At 39.6% G+C, this 23,283-nt stretch overlaps 2 protein-coding genes across 4 annotated transcripts in view; one reads left to right on the top strand and one right to left on the bottom strand.

Moving 5' to 3' along the window:
* The window catches only part of PIP4P2 (phosphatidylinositol-4,5-bisphosphate 4-phosphatase 2), a 37,924-nt gene extending 32,612 nt beyond the window's left edge, over positions 1-5,312 (bottom strand). The window contains exon 1 of the mRNA XM_066179024.1: positions 5,244-5,312. Coding sequence (XP_066035121.1) covers positions 5,244-5,268 — 25 coding nt within the window. The 5' untranslated portion in view covers positions 5,269-5,312. The remainder of the gene's footprint in view (positions 1-5,243) is intronic.
* Positions 5,313-12,028: 6,716 nt separating this feature from the next.
* OTUD6B (OTU deubiquitinase 6B) lies at positions 12,029-22,605 on the top strand. Of its 3 annotated transcripts, none has more exons than XM_066178993.1 (7): positions 12,029-12,148; positions 14,668-14,822; positions 15,877-15,972; positions 17,365-17,677; positions 19,209-19,270; positions 19,858-19,964; positions 20,467-22,605. In XM_066178993.1, the coding sequence occupies exons 1-7, from the start codon at positions 12,058-12,060 to the stop codon at positions 20,549-20,551; spliced, it is 909 nt and encodes a 302-aa protein (XP_066035090.1). In that variant the 5' UTR covers positions 12,029-12,057; the 3' UTR covers positions 20,552-22,605. The 3 variants fall into 3 exon arrangements, with proteins under 3 accessions (XP_066035090.1, XP_066035080.1, XP_066035099.1); XM_066178983.1 differs by having other exon boundaries at positions 14,668-14,855; XM_066179002.1 differs by having other exon boundaries at positions 12,032-12,111; positions 14,668-14,855.
* The last annotated feature ends 678 nt before the right edge of the window (positions 22,606-23,283 follow it).

Below are 23,283 nucleotides of genomic sequence, written 5' to 3'. Positions count from 1 at the left end.
GAAAACAAATAGTTTCTGTAAGAAATCTATCATTTCTATGTTCTTTGATATGTTCTTGTCATTTAACAGTGATCTAAATCTCTGGCCACATTACTGTAACAGATGACACAGCAAGAATTAATACAATTCTTCAACATATTTTTGGGGAATATATATTGGAAATTGAAGAGTTGGAAGTACAAAGGCACTGGTTTAGGATTTCCAAGGAAATAGAAAATTCAGTTTTGCCACAGATTCAAGCTCTAAAAGCAGGTTTCTTTCCTCCTAAAAAAAAGAAAAAAAAAACCCAAACCAAACAACAACCAAAGAAATACACTCAAAAGGAATAATACCATGTTTCTGTAAGCATCACTTGCTTGTAAGTATGGAAAATTATTTTTGTGAACTGCTTAATAAGATGAATGGAAATTCACATCAACTTTGGGGTTTTGTTGCTTTGGATTTGAAGAAACTGTTGGACTTTCTCTTTTCGTCTAGATGATACACTGCAAAGGTATAGAAAGGCCTGGCTGGTTGCCTACTAATAGGTTCTATCAACCTGGAGATAAAAAATCATGAAGCAGTTTGAGAGAAGGATAGAATGATGTCTGATGTTAAGTACCAACAGTGGTTTCAAACATTAAAAGTAGTGCTTTTGTACCTACAGCCCTGTAGTTATAATGTACAGCTTATTCTTTCTTCATTTACCAAGGGCTGTATCCTTTACATGTTCTGCACCATTTCAAATAATCCAGTTTTGTCATTTCAAATCAATTATTGTCTTACTTACCATCTCATCTCTCTCCACAATTCAGTTGTAAATCACTCTATGTGAGGAAAGTCTGTTGTCAAACTCAACTACTTAATTTGCTCCTTTTTTGTAAATGCTGGAGTTGGTGTGATAGTTATCTTTGGAGTGAATGCAGCAATGTCTCTGCATGTCAATCCAATTATTTGTGGGGCCCACTCACTTTGGGATTGCACTGCAGAATTTTGAAGTTTGTCCATCTGTTTTGTTAATCACTTTTAACCATTTCATCAGCCCAGTACTCATATTTACAACTCCAAGTCCTTACCCTGTTTACCTCTCACTTTGTCCTCCTCTCTGGTTTCTCACTCAGTTTACCCCAATTTTCCTTTGCAGCCTTGCTTCTTGCCAGAGATATCTCCTAACTCCACTTATCTATGATAGGGATCAATAACTCTTTGCCTCCTTCTCTGACTACTCCTAATCCCATTGTTCATCCCCCAGTTTTTGAATTCATAGGATCATAGAATAGTTTGGGTTGGAAAGGATCTTTAAAAGTCATATAGTCCAACCCTCTGCCATGACTAAGGACATGGTTCACTAGATCAGATTGCTCAGAGCCTTGTCCAACCTGACCTTGAATGTTTCCAGGGATGAACCATCTATCACCTCTCAGGGCAACTCCTTTCAGTGTTTTACTGCCCTAAAATTCCTCTCCCTTTGTCAAACATGCTTTCTCCAATTATCTCTACAATTTTCTCTACTGGGTCCAGACATTCCTTCCCCTTGTCAAAGCCATGATATCTCTCTCCAGCAATCACATCTATAGTTCCTTTGGAGCTCTCAGTCAGAATTTCCCCTTTCCTTTCCCTGTGCCAGGGTCACCAGACTTCTTTTCTGAATCTCCTGCTTCTCTTTTCCTTGTCCTTAGGGCACTAAGGCAGATTCCTTTCTTCCCCCCCTCCCCAGGGTACCCAGAAGATGAGAGCATTAGAGGTGGGCTCCAGTACCCAGCCCACCTCTTGTTTGACCTGTGACAGTGATTATGTGTGCTAGAGATGACGAAGAGATGTCTGTATGCTGAAAAATGACACAAAGGTATAACTGTATTTTATTGATCTATGAATTTATAGTGCACAAATCATAGTGGAAATACTTAGTCAAATATTTGTCTTGAAGTCTGTGTACAAGGAAAATGCAGTTTTAGCTGGAATGCTTACTACTGAATGCTACTTTGAGAGTCTGTCCTGGGTTGTAGTACAGCATGTGCACAAAGTATTCTATCACCATCTTCATGAACTGTTGAACCCAGGTGGGGCAGTGTTTTTTCCCAGACCCCCTCCCTCTGGGCCACTATCTTCTGTTAATGGCCCATCAGATGCCTTGCCCATGACTCATAGATAACTCCCTCTGGGAGTTATCTCTGTTTAATGGGCCGTCAAGGACCCCCTGCATGACCCATCATCCCATTGTGAGATGCTCCACCCAGGGGGAGGAACCAAGCATTCCAGCCTGGATATAATCTGGGGTTTGGGACAGTACAGGGGGTCTTTACACACTGGATTCCCAGAGGATCAGAGCTACCAGACCTTTCTACATGATCACTACTTCAAGAAGACCACCTCATCTGGACTGCTTCCATCACTCTGCTCAGGTAGTATTCTGACTCTATCAGTGGTCTTTTGTATTATTGCATCTATTTTATTTTACTTTTTTTCCTTTCTTCCTATTAAATTGTATCTCTGACTTGGAGCCTCTCATTTGTTTTGCTTTCAAACCACTATAGAGTCTCAGAGACTGCAGTAACTGTCCCATTACTCATTTTAGAAGTTTAAGGAGTACCTAGGGTTCCTCTTGTATTTTCTTTCATTATCATGAGATATGGAAAGATTACCTGGCAAAAAAGAAAGTCTGCTTAACATGTGACACTCTCTTTCCTTGTTTTACAACAATAAGATGAGCTACAGTTGGAAACTCCACAGTATAGAAAATAAAAGAGCTTAGTGAAAATAACAGCAGATTCACCTGAAAATGACAGGAGTTTAACAGAGCCTGTATTATTGGCCAAGATTCTTTCCAGGACTACACCAGCAAAATATGATTATATCCAGTGCTAGCCCTGTGAAACCTGACTGATAGTGTCTGCTGAATGCATCAAGGATCTGTACTTAAATACTGGAAATCCCAAATGTCCAATTTTAAATATCTTTTCCTCCTGAAAAGCAGTGTGAAGAGCTGCAACTGGGCTTTCACTTTTTGCTTATTGTTTCTGAGCATCTAGAATGCATTCAAGTCACGTCTTGTCAAAAATAGATCACCACTCAGTCATAAAGCCAAGAAAACTGCTTAAAAATCCAGACTTGTGGGTTTTTATGAAATCTCACCATTCTAGCTTGCTAAAATTTAAGAAAGCAAAACACTGCAAAGCTCACAATACATCTGCTGACGTTGGTGAAAATGTGCCAGCACTAACAGACACATTTCTCTAAAGCAATCTTCACAGAAACCAAGGACATCTCCAGGTAACAGCAACAGTTTCTCTGTATCTCAGCATTAGTAAGACGGCTGTGAGTGAGTGACTGAATCTATTTGCATTAACAGAAACTTAAGATTTTTTTACAACTTCTGATTTTACAAATAGGAAAGATAAAGACATTGGTCTTTGTAAGATCAAAAATATTAAATCTAGAATTAAGCTCCACTATTTTGTTTAACTGAGTCATTACTCATTACAGATCTTGTTAAGTGATTTTATATACATTAGGTCCTGACTCTTGTCAGATTTGTGTTGAAAAATTACTAGAAAAGTTTCACAGATGAAGGATGTCAACTGCAGATGTCCTGCTGCAAAAATCTGACAGCACTGTTTCCAGCAAACATAAACAAACAATAGGAAAATCTCAGCTAGTTCATTTGAACTTTCAGAAAGTCTGTAGTACATGCTGGGAGATTTGAGGAGCCTAACAGCACTTGCCATATGAAGCTTTATGTTCTGTGGAGGCTTGATTGCAAGGTCATGTATGCTTCATTCATGTAGACTAATTGCAAACCTTACTGCCAGCCAATTTTAGGGCTTAAAGAAAATGAGAGCTTAACTACTTTTGCTTCAGTACCTGGGCTCAGGTGACCCAGATTCACTGATTATATAGCATGTAAATCAGAAAACTCTCAACAAAACCTTAGAGAAACAACAGAGCCATTTCCACAGTTTCATGTATAGCTGTAACCAGCCTATAATTCACTTGAATGCTCTGCAAGAAACATCTTGTAGATAATAGAGGGGAAAGAGATACACGCTGATGTAAAAGGAGTAAGATAGTTTCTCTGCTTGACCAATGTTTTGTATCATTTAGCTGAATAAGATTTGGGTAGTTTTTACTGCTGTCATGAGAACTGTCTGCCAAACAGCTTATTGACTTTGCAATTGAAGAAATAAAATCAAGATTTTTGGAGAGTAACAGAAATAGCAGGGCTCCCACCCCAGCTTACTTATGAATAAACAAACAGCCTTCAGATGTTACTAAATACTGTGACACCACTGGCAGAACGATACTAGAAAGAATGTCAAAGTGCAGAACTTTAAATTGCCATGTGTACTTTCCTCCCCAGAAAAAAATATGAAAGAATGTGAACACAGCAGCTAGTTAATTCACTGTCCAAATCATCTGATATCACAGGTATGAAGTTACTGACTTCAGTGACTAATTTGACAATATTCAGTCACATTGCAAAAGTACCCCTTAATTCTGAAAGTTTCAATTTTGTCAGTGTATAAGACAGTCTGTGCTTAGTACAGAGCATCTTACAGCTACCACTGATTTCAATGAGAGGCTCAAATTCCTACAGAATGGATTAATGAAGTCATAAATTTTAATACCAGAAAGGGCCATTGTGGTCATCCACTCAGACTGCTTTGAATTCTGAAAGTGAGTAAATGCTGCTTGCATGAAGTCTGTAACTTAGATCCGAGCTACCACATATCCATAGGAAGGATTATAGTCTTGATTTAAAGACCTGTGTGACAGCAAACCTATCAGATTCTAGATAAAGTGCTTCACAGTTGGTTACCTCAGATTTCAGTTCTCCTTGGTTTTTTTTTCCCTTTCAACTTTTAACCATTATGTTTTATTATGACCTTATCTGTTAAACCACCCTTTCTACTCAGGAACTAGGTATGCTGAGCTTAAATGCAGGAAGGCTCAAGCTAGGTGATGTAAGACTATCAGAGAGGAAAACCAGAATTTGTGGAGGGGAAAATGATGAGCTGGCAGACCAAGAGGCCCCTGAGGAACCAGGGATCCTAGCAGGCAGGAACAGGGAGGGCCCCTGGAGCAGTGGCAGGCAGGGACAGGGAGAGAAGGTGACATGCTGCGCTGGCAGTCCCACAGCAATGTCTTGACTGCAGGTCCCTGTGATGGCAGTTTCCCCGAATTCAGATTTTTTTTTTTTTTCCTTTTATAAGAGGATTTCTGATCAGCCAACAGCCTTTGGTCTCCACCCCTTAGCCCATACTCACACTTGGCGATACCGGAGAGTGTCATTTTCTCAGGTCTCAGCAATTGCCTCCTCCTGTTGCTTGGCTGATCCTCTCCAGCTCAGCTGCTGCCTCCCTTTGATAGGCTCAGAGCAGTCATCTCCATAACTTGTCACATGATTTTTTTTCCCCAAACAGTAATTTGGTATCAGTTAGTTTATAATGCTGGGTCCTCTGCTTTCAGTATTTTCAAGGCCTTTGCTGTTATCCCACATTAAACTCCAGTTCCTAACAGCCGTCTTGGCACAAAGCCCCAGTTCCCAGGACAGGCTTTCACCATTGGCTGATAACAAGCGCTGCAGGGCAGAACTGGGGCATTGAGCCTATGGCCTGCTGCTAACGATGGAAGTGCTCCTCTTAATAGCTTTCATTTATTCCAGGTTTCATGGCAGCAGAGGAAACTCATCATTAGCTGGCTAAGCAGCACCCCCAGCATTTATGGTACTGCTGTTCTCAAACATGTAGTCCCTCATACTTAGTGTGCACTAAAATCTCCACTCCTGTGTAAATTTGAGTTCAGTTATATTAAGTGTTGTTCAAATGAAGCTAGCTTTAATCAACTCAGCCCTGTCCATTTGGTGACTTGAGGTATTTTTTTGGTTGTTGGTATTTAATCTATATTATTTTGGGTTACTCCTAAAGATATGGCAGAAGCCTGGACTAAAAACAGTGGTCACTACAGAGACTTCACTGGATCCCTGTAGAGACTACCCTTGACTGGGGATAGGTCTGCTGGAGGCAGGAAACCTTAGCTACCGTTTTTTTTTTCTGAAAGATTTAAGGCTGTAGTCTCCTAAAACACAGGAGAGCTCAGCCTGCTTGAATGACCGAGTGTGTCATATGTCTCAATGTCCAATTATAGTGTCTTGTCTGGTAAAAAGAGGATTTTTTTTTTTTTTTAACTTAGATGTGATTTCTAACATTCTGGAAAAAAAGCCAAAAATCCAAACAGAAATGTAGAAGGTTATATGTTAAGGATACTCTCCATCTGACCATTCTGATGGCAATCTGGGAGTTCCACTTGCACCACTCCAGATTTTAATGCTGCGACAGAAGCCCCTTTGCAGCAAGTAGATCCAGTGACCTGAGAGGTTTGAGTCCCTGCACACCCCACACTCAGACCTAAGTTCCCCGCATGAGCTTGACCCCAGGTTTCCCATAGTAGAGTCCCAGATATCCTGTTCCTTTTGAGTAATTTAACTGTGGTGCAGCAACTTACAGAGCTCGGTACCTCTGGGGAAGGACCCCCAAGGAAAAGATCACTGGGGTTTTATACCCTCATAGTCTGTGCACCCCTGCTTCAAGCACCTCTTGATCCAATTGTGGGTTTTGGTCTGGGGTCTTCTCGTTGTTCACTGGGTCCTGCAGAGTCTCTGGGTGATGGACCATCCCTGCCTAGCTGGTGTTGCAGGTCCACATGCCCTTTGTCAGGCAAAAGGTCAGTGCTCCTTCATGGCTCCTTGCTTGTGGTTCCAGCCATCCAGGGCACACACCAAGCAATCTGAACTGAGTGTATTGCTCTACAGTCCTCCTGCTAATATACTGAAAGGAAAAAGAAAAGAATTGTGAGGCATTTAACCATTGCCTTTACATACAGCTTTATTACAGGTAACAAACATAACAAAATTAAGGCTACCGAGATTACCATAGTGTAGAATACAAAGTCATGGATTCCTGTGCACAAATACTCAAATGATTACAAATACAAAATCACGAAACATTCTCAGAAGTCTTTTACTTACCAACTGACTGATATCCCACTCTTCATTTGATGTGAGAATTAGTGTAGCCAGTTTTCCTTACCCAAAACTTAAAACAGCAAAATTTTAAACAGCAATATAAGGACGCAGTATAAAAGTATGTGGCCTTCTCATTTTGGTGCTAACTTGGATTTTCTAGAGAATACCTTAATTAAAACTTCATCTCCAGGCTATATATGATATACCTGTATTTCAGATGATATGTGCTGATAGCACTGAGCATACTTTTTTTCTGCTCTTACATGCTCTTTTTGCATCTACAAAATATACTTTGTCAACAGTACAGTCTGAAGGCAAACAAAGGTTGACTTCATGTATTGGGATGCTGAAAAAGCCAGCTGCTAAATTATTTACAATAAAAAAGCCATCTTTAAGTAATATTTGTAAAAGTATAGTCAAGAGGCCTGGCACCACTGGGTGAAGGGTCACTGCACATTGGTTAATCGCCCACAAATCATGCACGCGTACCCAGGGACTTCATCTAACCTGGTTTACAGACAATATAGGAGTATTATATGCAGACACACATGTTTTAAAATTCCTTTGCCTAAGTATTGGTCTGCCTGGTTTTGGATACTTTTCCCAGCTTCCAGAGGAATAGGATACCATCTCACAGAGGGTGGCATGTCTGCCTTGGTTGTAATGCACATGGGCTGTGCTGAAACCAAAAGATCCCCATCTGTAGTGGTCTTACCCCAGAACCTCGATAATATGGCTTTCAGTATTTCTCGTATCTTTTGTTTATTTTTGAAGGTCTCAGTAATCACACTCAGTGCCATAATTAAATCCATTCCTTCTGATGACTCATGCAATTCTGCATCAAAGGCCTGTAGAAGGTGTCTCCCTGACCAGCACACTGAGGAATCTTCTACTTAGACAAATCTTCCCTACACACTCTTATTTCCTATCATTGCTAATGCAGGTTTACTTAAATTTTTTCCCTGCCCTTTGGTATTGAATCTCTCGGGGCAAAGTTTAAGAAGAATAATGTGGCTCCTGTGTCTACCAGAAATTCAGCAATGATACCTGTAACATTGCGTCTTTTTTGGAGTGCAGCTTTTCTAAATCCCATTCAGCCTAGAGAATACTAGAAAATAGAGAAACTATTTAGTGTAGAGAAACTGCTTGAGAAGCATTCAGGTGGCAATCAAGCTCCCACAACCACACATGTTACCAGGCTAGCTCAGCAGAGAGGCAGAAGGCTCCCAGCCCCAGATAAATTTCCAGCAAGCGTTTATTCCATGTGCTGAACGTGAACCCGGTGCCAAAAAGTAGGACCACGTGTTTTTTCTCAGTTATACATCGTCTCAGGTTCGTGGGTGGTACCGGGGGCAGGGCAGAGGGAAAGTGACCATAGGGAAGAAAGGAACTGGACACCAGGCCCTATAACCAATGGGGAAACAAGGAAAGAGGATACCATGGGAGAAGTGATGGATTTGCGAAACCCAAAGAAAAGATTGCACAATGTCTGCAAGGAGCCATGGGAAAGAAGCCTTTTTTTACACCTAAGATATCTTTAATCCTCGCTTTTCCAGGGCAGGGCAGTTGGAAATTCCTTTAATAGCACGAGGGATTCCACAGACACCCACTCCCCACAAAATATATGTCCCCGTTGATCTGGGTGTTGTCCGCAAATTGTGTATTCCTAATTTTATGGCTCCCTAAAATTCAGTAGAATTGCTGGCCTCTAGTCATCGTGACAATCTATCCTTGCACAATTACTCCCCCACTTGGTTGGAAAGGCTATTCTCTTTGCCTATGTCCTAAATTTCCACAATAGTAACACTCCATTTCCACATTGCTTCTCTGTCTCTTTCTGCTTTCTGGTTTAGGTCAACTAATTGTATTTGGTCTTCCTCTTTTTCATTTTCTCCCCTCGAGATTTCCTGTCAAGGCAACAGTCATCAGATTTTCCACTTTCTCCCATTTCCCTTTTCTCCTCTACTTGCTCTGCCCTCCGTTTTTTCTTTCGTCCACCACACACAAATACTGCAACACATGAATTTTCTGTAGTTTTACTCCCTGGCACCCTGGCATTTGCTCCTTAAAATACTTTTGGCTGTCTGGTGCTGCCTGACCTACAAAGACACTAACTGCAAGTCTACCATTAAAGTTTTGTGATGCCATTCCCCTGTATTTTAGCAAAACCTGTTGGAGGCAACCCCAAAAATCTCTAGGATTGTTGTCCATTGTCTACATTCCATTATTTTAGTCCAGTTAGCCTTTCATTCCCCATCATAATATGAAATATTTCCCCGCAGCCCCCCGGGCTAGCTCAGTTCCTTGAGAGGCTTTGGAGGGGTATCTCAGGGGACAGGACAAAAGATTGCAAAAGAGGCTCTTGCCCCAGGATTATTCCAAGGCATTTATTCTCGAAGGGTTCCAGGGGGGCAAGAGAGAGAACAAGGAAGTACAGGGTCTTATGGTCCAGAAAGGAAGGAAGGAAGGGTCAGACTACATAGTTACAGGCTTTAGGGGGTCCTGGGGAAAAATCATTCCCCGGAGAAATACAACAATAATATTGCTTCAACCAGGTTTTGAACTATTGTCCGACATGCAGGGCTGTCCTCCGTGGTATTACCATTCCAAGTCGGGTCATTCACTGGCCAGGAGTTCCTGTTTCCTTCTGCTTGCTGTGCCAGTTCTGCTTTGCTATTAATTATTTTTCCCCTTTCACCTGGCCAGAACAGTTCTTTCAAAAGCACCTGCATGTCCCTCCAGCTTGGGTCATGTCCAGTACAAATATTACAGCTGAGCACACTTCTTGCCACCTTCCCTCAGCCTTGGCGTCTCACTTCCCTGTAATGCCAAATCACTCGGACTCCACGGGTAAACACTTGGAGTAGCCCCACAGGAGGAAAGTTAGATGGTGTTGAAGGAGTATTTAAAGGACAGGACGGTACCGAGGCAGAAAGAGCGCCGCGATTCCTGCTTTGGAGATTAATCGCCGCGATCCGGCAGGGCGGTGCCGATGCAGGCAGATCGCCAGGGTTCCCGCTTTGCGGCTCAGCCCCGGCCACCGCCAGTGACACTGTCGGTTCGGCTTCCCTCTGCTGACATCTCACCCGTGCACAGCTGTTCCAAGCATAACACTAATCCATGTGATCTGGGAATCCATTTTCCAGACACTGCCGCAGGAAACTTAATTTGTGTAGATCAAGAAGTGGTTTGTGACGGCCATTGTTCTGGCGGGCTACCGCTACAGGTTACAGCCGGCCAGTGCTCCTGGGGATGTTTCTGCCTGCCCTGCGAATGACAGCGGAGTCCCAGGCGCGCTGTTAACCTTTAAGTGATGTAATCGTGGTGCAGCTGGGTGCCTCTGGGGAAGGACCTTCCCAAAAAAACATCACTGCAGTTTTATTCTCTCACGGTCTGTGCACCCGCACTTCACACAGCTCTTGGTCCAGTAGGGAGTTTTGGTCTGGGGTCTCCTCGCTGTTCATCAGGTCCCGCAGAGCCTTGCGGGGACCGGCCACCCCCTGGCAGGTGTTGCCGGTCCCCAAAGGGACCGCTGTCCATTCACAGCTCACAGCCTGGGTCCCCAGCAACTTTCCCCAGCCAGGGCACACTGACATGTCAGCCAAGGGTGTTTTTCAAACAGTTTAAACCGGTATTCTATTTTTAAATATACAGTATATTCAAGAATATGTACTACATGTAATAAAATTAATACATAGATACGTGTGTGGACAAATACATGCCACAGATAAACTGATACAGAGCACATATATGTTAGTCAAACCAAATCCAACACGGATTTGTCCCTATTCTGGATCAGCAGAATATTTACAAGGCCATACTAGTACTTTCCAGTGTTATACAGTTTTCCTGGCTAAAAGCCAATTGTCCCTCTTTTCCTAGCTGATCTGGGATGTTTAATTCTAATAAGATGTGAATAGCAGGTGGAAGTAAAAGAAAATTATACTTTCGGATATGGACATATGAACCTGAAAATCACTTATGTTTCAACATAATTCTAAGGAGATCTAATAAAATAAGTAGTTCTATACAGCAAGAGAGTTTGATATATCATGTTTTGATTCCGTTTTAGACTTGCGTCCTTCCTTTACACTTGACACTGTACTTCATAGAATGTCAGAATTGTCTAGGTTGGGAAATATGTGCATGATGTCCAACTGTTAACCCAGCACTGCCAAGTCCATCACCATATCATATCTCTAAGAAACATATTTACTGGTTTTTAAATATCTCCAGGGAGATATTCTGGTAGACGTTCTGTTCATTGCTGAGTAACAGCAATGACCTTAAGAGTTAAGGACAAACGCAGTTCCATTATTTGCTCAGTTTGAGTAATTTTAAGCGCCATTAAAATACTAACTTTTATAGGCTGTATTTTGCTCGTATCAACTGAATGTTCCCCAGTGTTTGTGCGTGCACCGAACAGAAAAGCATCTCGCTAAGCAACAATTTGTAGTTCTCACTTCGAGATGCTGGTTAGACCCCAAACACAAAGTCTGGCTTTTTACTGTAACAAAAGTGTTTCACTTTCTGAGGAGCAATTTCACAATGGTGAGGAGACATAAGCAGCCCAACTTAGATATTCATGAGCCTTTCCAGTGTTTTTGAGCTTCATGAGAAAAACTGGCACACGCAGCACACTGTGTACTTTTCGCGGAAATGAACAGCTAATTTTTTTTTTCCTTAATGTGATAAATTGCGTAAAAACCCTAACCGATTCCTTTCTCACCTCCCTGTTTAACAGGATCTGCCTTTAGCTGAGTTAAAAGTATGGCTTTTTCCTAGTGCAGACTTGTCCGCAGGAGTCCTTTACAGAGACCTTACGGCAGGAGCGAGTACCCCGCAGATACCAGCGGACAGAAACGCTGACAGCCCCTGAACAAACCGAGCACTTGCTTTCCGTCGCAGAAGCCGAGCCCAGGGCCCGGGACCAGGCGCAGGCTCCGGGCGGCTCCGGCCCCACACAGCGCGGCGGAGGCGGCGCCGGCGGAAGCGCGGCGAGCTCCCGCCTCCCGTCGGGGTCGGGGGTCAGCCGCGCCCGCCGGCTCCGGGCGCCCATGGAGGGCTCGGGGGACGACGAGCCGGGGCCCGAGGGGCCGCTGCAGCAGCTGGTGAAGAGGCAGCGCAAGGAGAAGCGAGAGCTCCAGGGTGAGGGGCGCCATGCCCGGCGCAGGGCGGGCGGGGAGAGGGCTGGGGAGCGGCGGCGGGGACACGTGGGGCCGGCTGGGCTCGGCGTCCCCTCTCCGCCTTCCCTCATGGAAAGCCCTGCTCGGCGGCTCGTGTAGCTGGGATGGGCGGGAGGGGCGGCGGCGGCTGCGGAGAAGGAGGGAGCAGCCCTGGCAGTGCCCTCGCAGGGGGACGAGGACGGCGGTAGCGGAATGGGGCGGGCGGGCAGCGGTGTGGCGGCCAGGCTGTGCTGCCGGGAGCCGCGCTGGGCTGCGGGCGGCCTGCGGAGCCCGCCTTGCCCCGGCCTTGGGAGCCGGGCCGTGCGCGGGAGCTGTGGCTTAATGCTGTGCCACTGGCGTGATGTTCGCGTTTTGTTACTGTGATTTTAAGTTGAAGAAGGTGTTGGAGGCATTTTAGATTCAAAAGCCTGCATAGGGGCTCTTCCTGCCCAGCCTGTTTTAATTTTCTTCATTCCAAATGCAGTTGACCTGAATGGAATTTTCATGTCCTGTCCAGCCATAATAAAGTATCTGTAGTAAAGGATCTGTGTGGTCTTACAGTTCTTCAGTATGAACTTGTAACACTTTAAGTCCTTTGACCTACCCTATTACAATATATGAATATAATTAAGGAGGCCTGATAGATGGATTCTATCATTATTTTAGCATTTTTGTTAAGCTTTTCTCATTGCTAGTATGTTGATGCGGCTTTTTTCCTTTTTTTTTTGTTTGTTTGTTTGTTTGTAATGAAGTAGGCCCATCTGCAACCTTTTATCAGAGGGTTAAAGAAGAAAGGAGTCAGATTGCATACTGTCACTAAATCTGTAGGAATTTATTGTTTTGAGATACCTGTTCCTCCCTCAGATTTGGTTGAAATTGGAGAGGGGTAGGAATCAAGCATTGTCATAGGCGGCTGGGGTACCTGGCGCACTGATTGGGAGTGGCTGAGGAGCAGAGGGTTTTTACACCTGGAGGAGGTGATACTGGCTGTTCTCCACCGTCAAACTGTGGGAGGGGTACACACAAGGCAGAGCCCCATTTTCCCAGTTGGGAGAGGCAGGTGTACTATAGGTACATGTTTGCCTACTAGAAAAATTCATTCCTGGTATGTTCATTGATAACGGTTTACCAGAAAGCAAAACTGTTTTTAAGAATTGACACAAGATGCATCTCAGCCTCTGAAAATCCAACACCTTCTCTGATTGATGCTTCTTGTTTCCACACCTCCCCTCCCCCCTTTCCATCACCCTTACTCTCTGCTGTGTATTTGTGTGTGCCTTTTATATTCTGGATTGCCTTCTCCTCTATTATGTTAATTTTAATGAACAAAGCTGGTTTTCTGTCATGCTCAGCAGCTGTGAGGCTGAATGCTTAACATAAATCTTTCAGCATGAGCATTCTTCCTGCTTCCCTTTGAAAAGTTTCATTATCATTGCCATCATCTTTAGCTCAATTGTGTCAGTCAAGGGTGAAGGACAGGAAAATGTGCAGGTGATGAATAGCAAGCAGGGTGTTAAATAATTGCTGCCGTAACTCTAAAACAGTGAATACAGAAGTGATGGAGGTAGCAGGAGTGTTCATTTAAGAACACATGAGAAGAAGAGAAGACCATGGGGGAATCTGGTTGTAGTTTCCATTGTGTAATGGAGCCAGACTCCTCAAAGTATAAAGAATGGACTAGAGACATAGGCTGAAGGGCAACAAGAAAAATCTTCATGAGAAGAATAAGGGGAAATATTTTCACAGCAAGAATCATTAAATATTGGGAAAAACTTTTCCAAGAAAGGTTACTGAATGCCTGTCCCTGGAGACTGCAAAGTCACCTGAATAAATTTCAGGTGCATCTGAATTAACATAACCTGATATAGCTTTGAATTCAGCCCCACTTTGAGTAGGAGATAGAACTAGATAACCTCTGGACACCATTTCTAACCAAACTGTCCTGTGATTTTAGAAATTAAGCATTGATTTACAGCCTAGAAATGCTTAGGGACTTTAGTCAAGTTGAGATTTTTTTTGTTTTGAATACCCATTTTGCTTTTAGAAACTTTGTCATAAGGATGGCTAAACTCAGTTTTTAATTTTAATCTGTTGCTTATGTGATTAAAAAATTGCACATCTTTCCTGTGAGATTTGATATTTTGATAATATCTTTTAATAAATAATATCTTTTGATATTTTGATAATAATCTTTTTGAAGGCAACAGGCCAAAGTCTGCGGCATTGATTAAGTTCATTTGTATTTTTATTAGTAACCTAGCATAAGCTTTTCTCCAGAGAAAGAAAGAAAGAGAGAAAAGAAAAGGCAGTTTGCATCTTTTAAGAAAAAAAACATAGCCATTTGGAAAATGTGAGGATTAGAACCGGCAGTCTAACAGTTAAACTATTATACTGATTTGTTGATGTTTGTAAATTAGTTTTTCTGTGTGACTTGCAGTCATTTTCTGCAATGACCATAGAGTATATATTAAGAAATAATGTTTTATTTTGCTCCTCTGACAGCAAAAATTCAAGGCATGAAAAACACTGTTCCCAAGAATGATAAGAAGAGACGAAAACAGCTGGCAGATGAAGTTGCTAAACTAGAGGCAGAACTTGAACAGAAGCACAAGGAGGAATTAAAGCAGTTGAAGGAAGCATCACCTGAACAGAATAAGGTAGATGCCCTAACTTCAACTGAATTTGTACAGGTACAATTTGTGTTAGGGCTTTTTTTAACTTTGAAAAACTTTTTAATGATGAAATATGACTTCAAAGTAGTTATCCTTTCCTTCACAATATTAGTAACTTTTTCAACTTAGGAAAACTTTAGCTGTTACAGTAAATGGGCAGTATTAGGAGGGGCATGTAACAGTGGGGGATTTTTGTTGTTGAGCACTGTTGAGAGAGTGGTTTGGTTGTTTAAAAGATCATTCAAAAGCAGGTTTAATATAAATTTGCAAAAGCATGACAAAATTCGAGGGCAAGATTTACTGTTACTGATTCCATGGATGAGGCATACAAGGAAAATCATTTCACAAACATCAAGCTGTAACAGAAATTAAATGTAGAGTAGGGGGAAAGGTACACCACCACAGGCAGTATTTGCTGTTGCCTTTAAGGCTACATGAATTACTCAGTTATGTTAGGGAATTATTTTTTTAAGTTACTGTTACATTGCCACTCTGGTTATCTGATGTAGACTACTCAAGTATTGATGACCTTCAGCAGATGTTTGACTCATCCAGTGTGTTTTGTCTTGCAATTTTGTCAGCAGTGTGACTGATCTTTTTGGATAGCTCATGCAGTTACTGAGCTAGGTTTGTCATTTTTTCTTGAGAAGTTTGAACTCTGTCTTTTTCAACTGCTGGTTATGCTTTGACCCTTCTGCTTTAATTTTCACAGAACTTGCTAAATGGCTGTTTGGATACCTCAGTGGCTGGCAACCTTTTCCTTTCAGCCAGTAAGCAATGTTCACACTGCAATATGTTAGAGAACATACAGCTTAAATTTCAGATGCATGTAACTCTGTTGGAGCTGCAGAAAAGTGACGAAATGCAAGACAGCTTGGGATGTGAAATGCTTTGATGGCTTCTGTGCTATACACGGATCTTTGTGGTAAAACTTCGTAAAAATACACTGGAAGAGGACTTAAAGCTGTTTCAGAAGATGCATATCTTAGTTATTGTTTACACTAATAAGACATTTAACTTTTCTTTTTTTCCTTTTTAGACAGATTCCATAGCTGACGGGGTTGCAAATATAGAGCTTGAAGGTGTAGAGCAGCAGATTCAGCATCATCGAATATCAAAGGCACAGAAGAGGCGGGTATGACTTCACATTAAACATTTTGCAAATAACTGATTGACATTGTGTTCAACTAAACTTAACTGTAATAGCCAAAGCTAAAAATTTTTTCAGGGGACATTAGCTGGGTAATTCTGTATTGATGGTGTACCTGGTTGGTAACTTGAATATCTGGTAAACTGCTGCCTAGAGATCTGTAAGGATTTTATAAGTAGTTGTACTTTTCTACCCTCAGCCATAAGCTGGGAATCAGAATAGGTCAGAAAATGAGAGCCATAAAAAAAGAAATTATGTAAAGCAAATGATTTTTGAAAGACTTCCATTAAAATATTATTAAAGAAGTAAAGTAATTGAATTAAAATACTGTGTGGAAGTTACGCAACTAGTAGTGCTTCACAGATTTAATGAAAGAACAATACTGAAGAGATTCTTTTAAAATTCTGAGTTGTTAAGAAACACTACCTAGTGTACTGTCTGTTAGGCTTAGATCTGGTTAAACATCAGATGTTGTGATGGATTAACACTCTCGTTGTACCTGCATGAATATTGAGTCAGGGCAAGGGGAACGCTGCTTTATTGCATATTTCATCCCCTTTTACACGATCACGACAAACATTTAAAAAAAATGTTCATAATTCAGGACACCATGTCTGGGCAAACTAGGAACTCTGGTCTAGTTTTCCTATATTTTTATTGCCTAAACCATTCTGGTCTTAATTTGTGGTGAATTTTAAGTCTGAAAATGGAAACTTCATTCTTTGTACTGCTTCCTTTTTTACTTGCGTATTTACTTTGGTTCTTGCTCCCTTGTTAAGATCAGCATGAACTTATGAAACATTCTATGAAAGTAATTTTTGTTGTATTATTGCATCCCTGCTAATATTCTTTATATGCATTCTTAACCATCCTTCAGGTTAGGAGCAGTCTTTTCTGATGTAGAGTACCTGTCCCGAGGGAGTTTCAGTTTCATGTCATGAGCTCCATTATGCAGTCATATACTTAACTGGTAGATGTCACACTTCTTATGAAAGAGAGGTATTTTCTGATGTTTAATTAGAATTCCCAGACTTGAGTGTTGAAATAGTTGATCCTGAAGAAAGAGCTATGATTACAACACTCATCTAAAGGCTATTAAAGTGTTATTTTGCATGTTGATTTAATTAAGATTTCTCTTGTCATATAATTTTGGGTGTGGTGTCAGAGGTAGCTATGATATATGGGTCACTTAGCATTTGCAAAAGTTTGGGTTTAGGGGGTCTCTAATTGGTAGTACTGATTCAGACAAATATTTTATAGATAAGAATGTACTGAGAAAACATTGGAAGCATTAGAAACAAGCACTAAGCCAAGAACCGTACAGGCACATTCTAAATTTTAACATTTGATGTATTTTTTGTGTGTTTTTCATCTAAGGAGAAAAAAGCTGCTTTGGAGAAAGAAAGAGAAGAAAGAATAGCTGAAGCTGAGATACAAAATTTAACAGGTGCTAGACATCTTGAAAGTCAGAAACTTGCCTCCCTATTGGCAGCAAGGCACTTAGAGATTAAACAAATCCCTTCAGATGGCCATTGCATGTACAGAGCTATTGAGGATCAGCTCAAGGATCACCAAAATTCCTGGACTGTTGCAACTCTGAGGAGCCAAACAGCAAAGTATATGCAAAGTCACTTTGATGACTTCCTGCCTTTTCTTACAAACCCTAATACTGGAGATATGTATAGCAGAGGTAAGACTTGTAGCATATGAGATTTTAAAAACTAATATAGCTGTTTTGGTAAATCTCAGTCTCAGTTACAGCTGAATTAGGACTTTTATGGTGTTTGTAACTTTGTGACTTTATTGTGTTCCATGGAACACAAAATTATGAGCTATGAAACTTGGTACACCAGGATTTGTAATTAATATATTTTTAAAATTTATCTAGGAGATATTATTCCCCATTAAAAATAACAAATAGAACTTGCTGGTTACTAGATGATGTGAACTCATTCTGGGATATGATTTTTTGTTATAAACAGTTTATCTACGAGGTTGGGGTGATATTCTTGTAAAGTTTTATACTGGTATTTTCAATGTACACAGGAAAGCTGTTAAAAGTGGATGTGAAATTCAAGCAAATCTACTTTATAATAGCTTGAATAGATGCATTTTCTTACTCTACCTTATTTTTTCACAGCAAAGTATTTTGGAACCATTTTTTAATAAATAGACTAAAAAATATTAAGAGCTTTAGCATGGAGCAACCATGTAGGCTGAGTAAAAATGGAGTTAATGTACCTTTTATTTGAGCAATACATGATTTATTCATTATACCTGGAACACAACAAAAATGACTGCATAAATTTCCTTAATGCTACATTTGTTTAATAGGCATTGCTGTGGATTTCATATAGTCACTGGGTGCTGTCTTTCCCATGTTGACAGAGATTATTGTCACAGGTTAAATGTGTCCCAGGAGAATACTGAATAAAATTCTGCACAGCAACAGGGAATTGTGCTTTTCTGTTATAAAGGAAATGAATGAAAAGTCATTCTGAGCAGTCTTCAAAAAATCTGAAGATTCTTCTTTCCCAAAATCTGTTTGTAAGGTTCAAAAGCTTGAGGGTTTGTAATTTAGAAATTTTAAGCTTGGTTTCTGTAGAACATGATCTGAAAAGATTTTCTTTAGCTATTTACAAAGGAACTATTGAGAATAAATACTTCAGAGGTTAAAAACATGGAAGCTAATCTGGAAATTTAAAGAAACCCTAGCCAACTGTTTAACTACATGCAGTTGCAAGATTTTTAAAACATACCTGACACCTGGCTAATGTAAGAACTAGATGTACTTGTCACTGTTACATTGTTTTCTAAAGTTTCTAAACATCCTCTGGAACTTAATAGGATGTTTAGTTTCAGGAAGAAAACTTGTTTTAGGAAGAAAACTCTATGCAATTTGATGTTTGTTGTTACCTGTTGTTCTCTGAATAAACAATTTAAAGTATTAGCTGTATTTCTTTTTATACTCTTTTTTTATCCCTGTCTTTTTTTTTTGTCCCTTATCTTGTCTGAAATTTTCTTTTTAAAACAGAATGAGTTTGACAGGTCTTTTTGACAACTATTTTTCTCTGCTTTTCTTCACTGAACATCCATATTTTCCTTTATAATGTGTTTGTACTTTTTTGGCTCTAGTTCTTTATTGCACAATCAATGTTTTTCCTCAGGTGCTTGTTCTCAAACAAGACAAGTACTAAAAGTTGTCTTTTTTTTCCCTGCAGAGGAATTTGAGAAATACTGTGATGATATAGCCAATACAGCTTCATGGGGTGGTCAGCTGGAAGTAAGTATTGTATTGATAATTTTTATTTTTGAAATTCTGAAATGGGTGAATATACCTTTTAAAAAGGGCTTCTTTAGAAAGAATACCTGAAGGCATAAGGGAACATAGTCAGAAATAGCTTATTAAGAACTTTCTCATGTGGTTATATGTTGTTTTCCTAAAATAGTATCTTTTCTGATTGTATTTGACAACATGCAAATTAGTGAATTAATTTGGTATAAATATCATTAGAAAGACTGACACTATGAGTGGGGGAATATTGTTAGGTTGTTGTCGTGTAAACAGAACTTGTGTCAAAAAACATGTATTTATTTTAGTTTGTCTTATTTTTAATAAAGAACAGTTAGCAGATCAATGAAACTAGCCCAATGTTGTATCCTCTAAACAATGATTAGCTTAAGGCAATCTGTTTTCATTTAAAGTTTTAAAAGTTAAAATAATTTTGCTTATTTTAATAAAGTTTATTTTCTGAAAATATTTCTAATGTTATGCTTGACTGTCTGCTAAAATCAAATAAAATGCCTCATCTTCCTGTCTCCTGCCTACTTTGTCTTTAATCCTGTTACTAAATTGTTTTTGCCTTAAAGCTAAGGGCTTTGTCACACATTTTACAAACACCTATTGAAGTAGTGCAAATGGATTCTCCTCCTATTATTGTTGGTGAAGAATACTCAGGCAAACCAATAACACTTGTGTAAGTATGTAATTTCATCACTTAAATTTAGTGCACTTACTTCTGTAACAGAGGGCTCAACTTTGTTTCTCACCTGCTCTTTTTCTTCCTGTTATGCATCTGATGTTGAAACACTGAGTAATGGTTGTGCAGGTCAGAAATTGTTTGAGATTGACACACTTACTTTGGAGAAATTGTAATTAGGCAGTGTTTGATGTGTATCAGTCACTGATTTAGAGAGTGCTGCAGTCATTTTACCTGTTAAATAATTATAAAATAATAATGACATTGATACAAGATGGAGGAAACTTTTTTCCTTCTTCAGAGTATTTGTCAAACTGTGCCTGGAAGTCACCAGAATTAAAATTTGTCTTTATTAATACTCTTCTATGTAATGATCCTTTATATTTCTGTTGCTAAAACTTGGCTTTATTTTAATTGTCTTCCAGTGCTGTTACTGTTAGGTGTGCTGTATACGTTTTTGTTAAACTGAACACTTATTTCTCTAACTTTTTTTTTTCAGGTATATGAGGCATGCCTATGGATTAGGAGAACATTACAATTCTGTCAAAATTCTAACAGACACTGCTACAGAAAACAGCAGCTAGCATACAAAAGCTGTGCATTCACATGGATAACAGTTGCATTGTGATGTGTTGGGCTCCAGGAAATTCCCAGTAAGACTGGAAAGCAAATGGAATGGATTATAAAATAAAATTAAAAAAAAAAAGAAAAAAAAAGAAAAAAGGTTTAACTATAAATCAGAAATAGCTCTTGGTTTAAAACCAAACCAAACCAAAACCACACAACAGTATGTTGAACTTGTTGGTATTAATTATGTTTAGAAGATCTTCTGTAAAATGGTGGCTGTGTAGATCAGGATTTTTTTCAACAGAGCTTCCTCCCAGTGCTGCAGGGAAAATATCAAGTAATAAACATTTGTTTTGGTTTTGGTTAATCTGCATTTCTCCTGAAGATCTAAGGTTACCTGAAGGTCGCTGTTCCATTATTTCTGTCAGATTTTCACAATAATGGAAGAGTTCAGGCATTTGAAATAAGTGATTGTTATTTTGGTTGTGGAATATCCTCTGCAGTGTTTCTGTAGTCCTGTCAGGATCTAATTTCAACAGTGTAGTATTGATTCCCTTCTTTATCTAGGCAGAGAAGATCTGGATGTAAATCCAGCAGCAGAATATCTTGCTTGGCTGAAGGAATTGCACAATCTTTTCTAAGACTTTCATGTAAGATTTTTACCAAGGTTCAATGTAGGTTTTTTTTTGTTTGTTTGTTTGTTGTTTTTTTTGTATTTTTTTTTGTAGTTGACAGTAGGAGTTTAACTGTTGTGCAGGAAGAGCATTGTTATTTATGACTGTACAGTGTACTGTCAGTGTAAGTTAACTGCACTGTTCATTCTCTATGGTCTTTCAGCTGTGCATTTTGGTGAGTCAGAAATCTTACAGAGCAACTCAGTGTCCTCACTTCAGTGAGCTAGTGAAGCTCATTGTCTTGCTGAACTCATAATTTCTGGATCTGCTAATCTAAGCACTTTGTCATCTAAAGTGTGATGTTTTATAATGCTTAAAACAGCTGGTTGCACACAGCTGTAGAAATTACCACCTTGGGTTTCTCAGTAACTAAAGGTGATCTGGAAAAGAATTAAGTTTATTTTATTTGCTTCTTATGATGCTCAGAGACTTGAAAGGTTTTAATATGGCTTGGCTTTTTACATTAGAAATGTAGATTGTTGTCTGTAAATGTGACCTCAAAATTAGGTGCATACTGAAACCAAAGTTTTAATGCAAATATTTTTTAACAAGAGAAGTGATTTTTAATTTTTTTTTAAAGCCTTAGTCAATAAAAGAATTGTCTGTATTTTACTGCTGCTGAGTTGGTTTGGAGAAAAGTGGTTCATGAAAAGATTAAACACCTTTGCCCTGGTTTGAGGATTATGAGCTAACAGTATGTATCTTGTAGTCCTTCAATAAAGCTAGCCTGCAGACTTACATTCCTGGAACTTAGAAAAATCTGCTCTTACTTAAGAGGGAGATAAGTAATCACTTTATGGGTCAGATTGTGTCTGATTTAAAGCACTTTGAGAGAGAGGGAGTAAAAAAAAAATCTGATAATTACAGCAGGAGTTTTTGGACAAGGAGTTCTCTACGCTGGTGCCTGCTGGAAAACAAAGTATTAACCAGATCAGGAGTTTTTATGTTCTTATTTATCTGTTATAGTAGAACAAATGTAGCTGGTTTATATACCAAACCAGCTGACTTACTGTAAAATTTGGTTTACTACCTTGATTGTATGAAATAATGGTTTTAATTTCAAAGAAAAAATAGGATACAGCAGCATGGAAAAAATGTTTCTATTCATAATACCATTACAAACGTCACTAAAAATAATAAGTACTCTTCTCTGTATTGCTTAGGATTGATGTGATATAAAATGCACATGCTGCATTTTATAGATATGCAGGTCTTTGGTTTATTTGGATTTCAGTTTTGTTTGATTAACTGAGAGGGAAAAGATGCCAGAGTTTGTCATGTTGAAGATGTTTACAGTTCGTATAAAGTTAAATAATATAATATAGTGAATGAAAGATCCTTGCCTCATGCTGTATGGGACTTGCCAAAAAGTAATAAATTGGTTTATTTGTGGCAAATATTGTTGGGGTCAGTTTTATTTTTTATGCAAATAATTCACTTATTTCCTAGTATGGATAAGCTTATCTGTTTAAGTTTTAGAATCCTACTGTAATATGAATTCTAAAACAACTGATTGTATTCAGACAGACAAAGCTTCACTCCATATGAAATTAAATTGTTTCTGAACAAAATTTATCCTTAGCGTTTTAGCAGTTGAACTTGAGCTTTTTTGAAAAACTGTATTTGAAAATACTGTTGAACTTCCCCATGCATTAAAAGGATGACGTGAAACTGAGAAGAGGGTCTTCTCACAATTAAGCTTTTACCTTCTTTGTCAGATTACATTTTTTCTGCAGAATAACACTATTTACTTTGTGTATTTCAGTAGCTTTCCTTGCTTTTATCTGTAATTCAGTTTCTTTTAAGGACTGTTGGGTATTTTTTTGCAAGATTGAGATTAGTTGCCAGTAAGAATGTTCACATGACCAGGAGGGAAGCTGTCTAGTGGTCTGCAATAAATTGTGTACAATATTCTGAAAGGGAATAATGTATTTATTGTTGAAAACAGTGGTTACATCTGGCTCTTAGTGGTTGTCCTTGTCCTGTTCACTTACTCTGCACCAGTCTCTGCTCTGTCCAGTTTTGTGGGCTTCAGGCAGCCCCAGAAAGGGGGTGGGAGATGGGTGGCAGCAAGA

This window comes from Chamaea fasciata, unplaced genomic scaffold, assembly GCF_029207755.1.
Source record: "Chamaea fasciata isolate MVZ Bird 193981 ecotype frontalis unplaced genomic scaffold, bChaFas1.0.hap1 SCAF_1, whole genome shotgun sequence".
NCBI lineage: Eukaryota > Metazoa > Chordata > Aves > Passeriformes > Sylviidae > Chamaea > Chamaea fasciata.
Note: the sequence above shows the minus strand (reverse complement) of the source record. Positions and strands in the feature narration are given on the sequence as shown.

Excerpts from the sequence above, each read along its gene's own strand:
- OTUD6B (XM_066178983.1), top strand. The coding sequence starts at position 12,058 with ATGGAGGGCTCGGGGGACGACGAGCCGGGGCCCGAGGGGCCGCTGCAG. Across the intron at positions 19,271-19,857 it reads CATGGGGTGGTCAGCTGGAA|CTAAGGGCTTTGTCACACAT; the intron begins GTAAGTATTGTA and ends TTTGCCTTAAAG. Across the intron at positions 19,965-20,466 it reads GGCAAACCAATAACACTTGT|GTATATGAGGCATGCCTATG; the intron begins GTAAGTATGTAA and ends TTTTTTTTTCAG.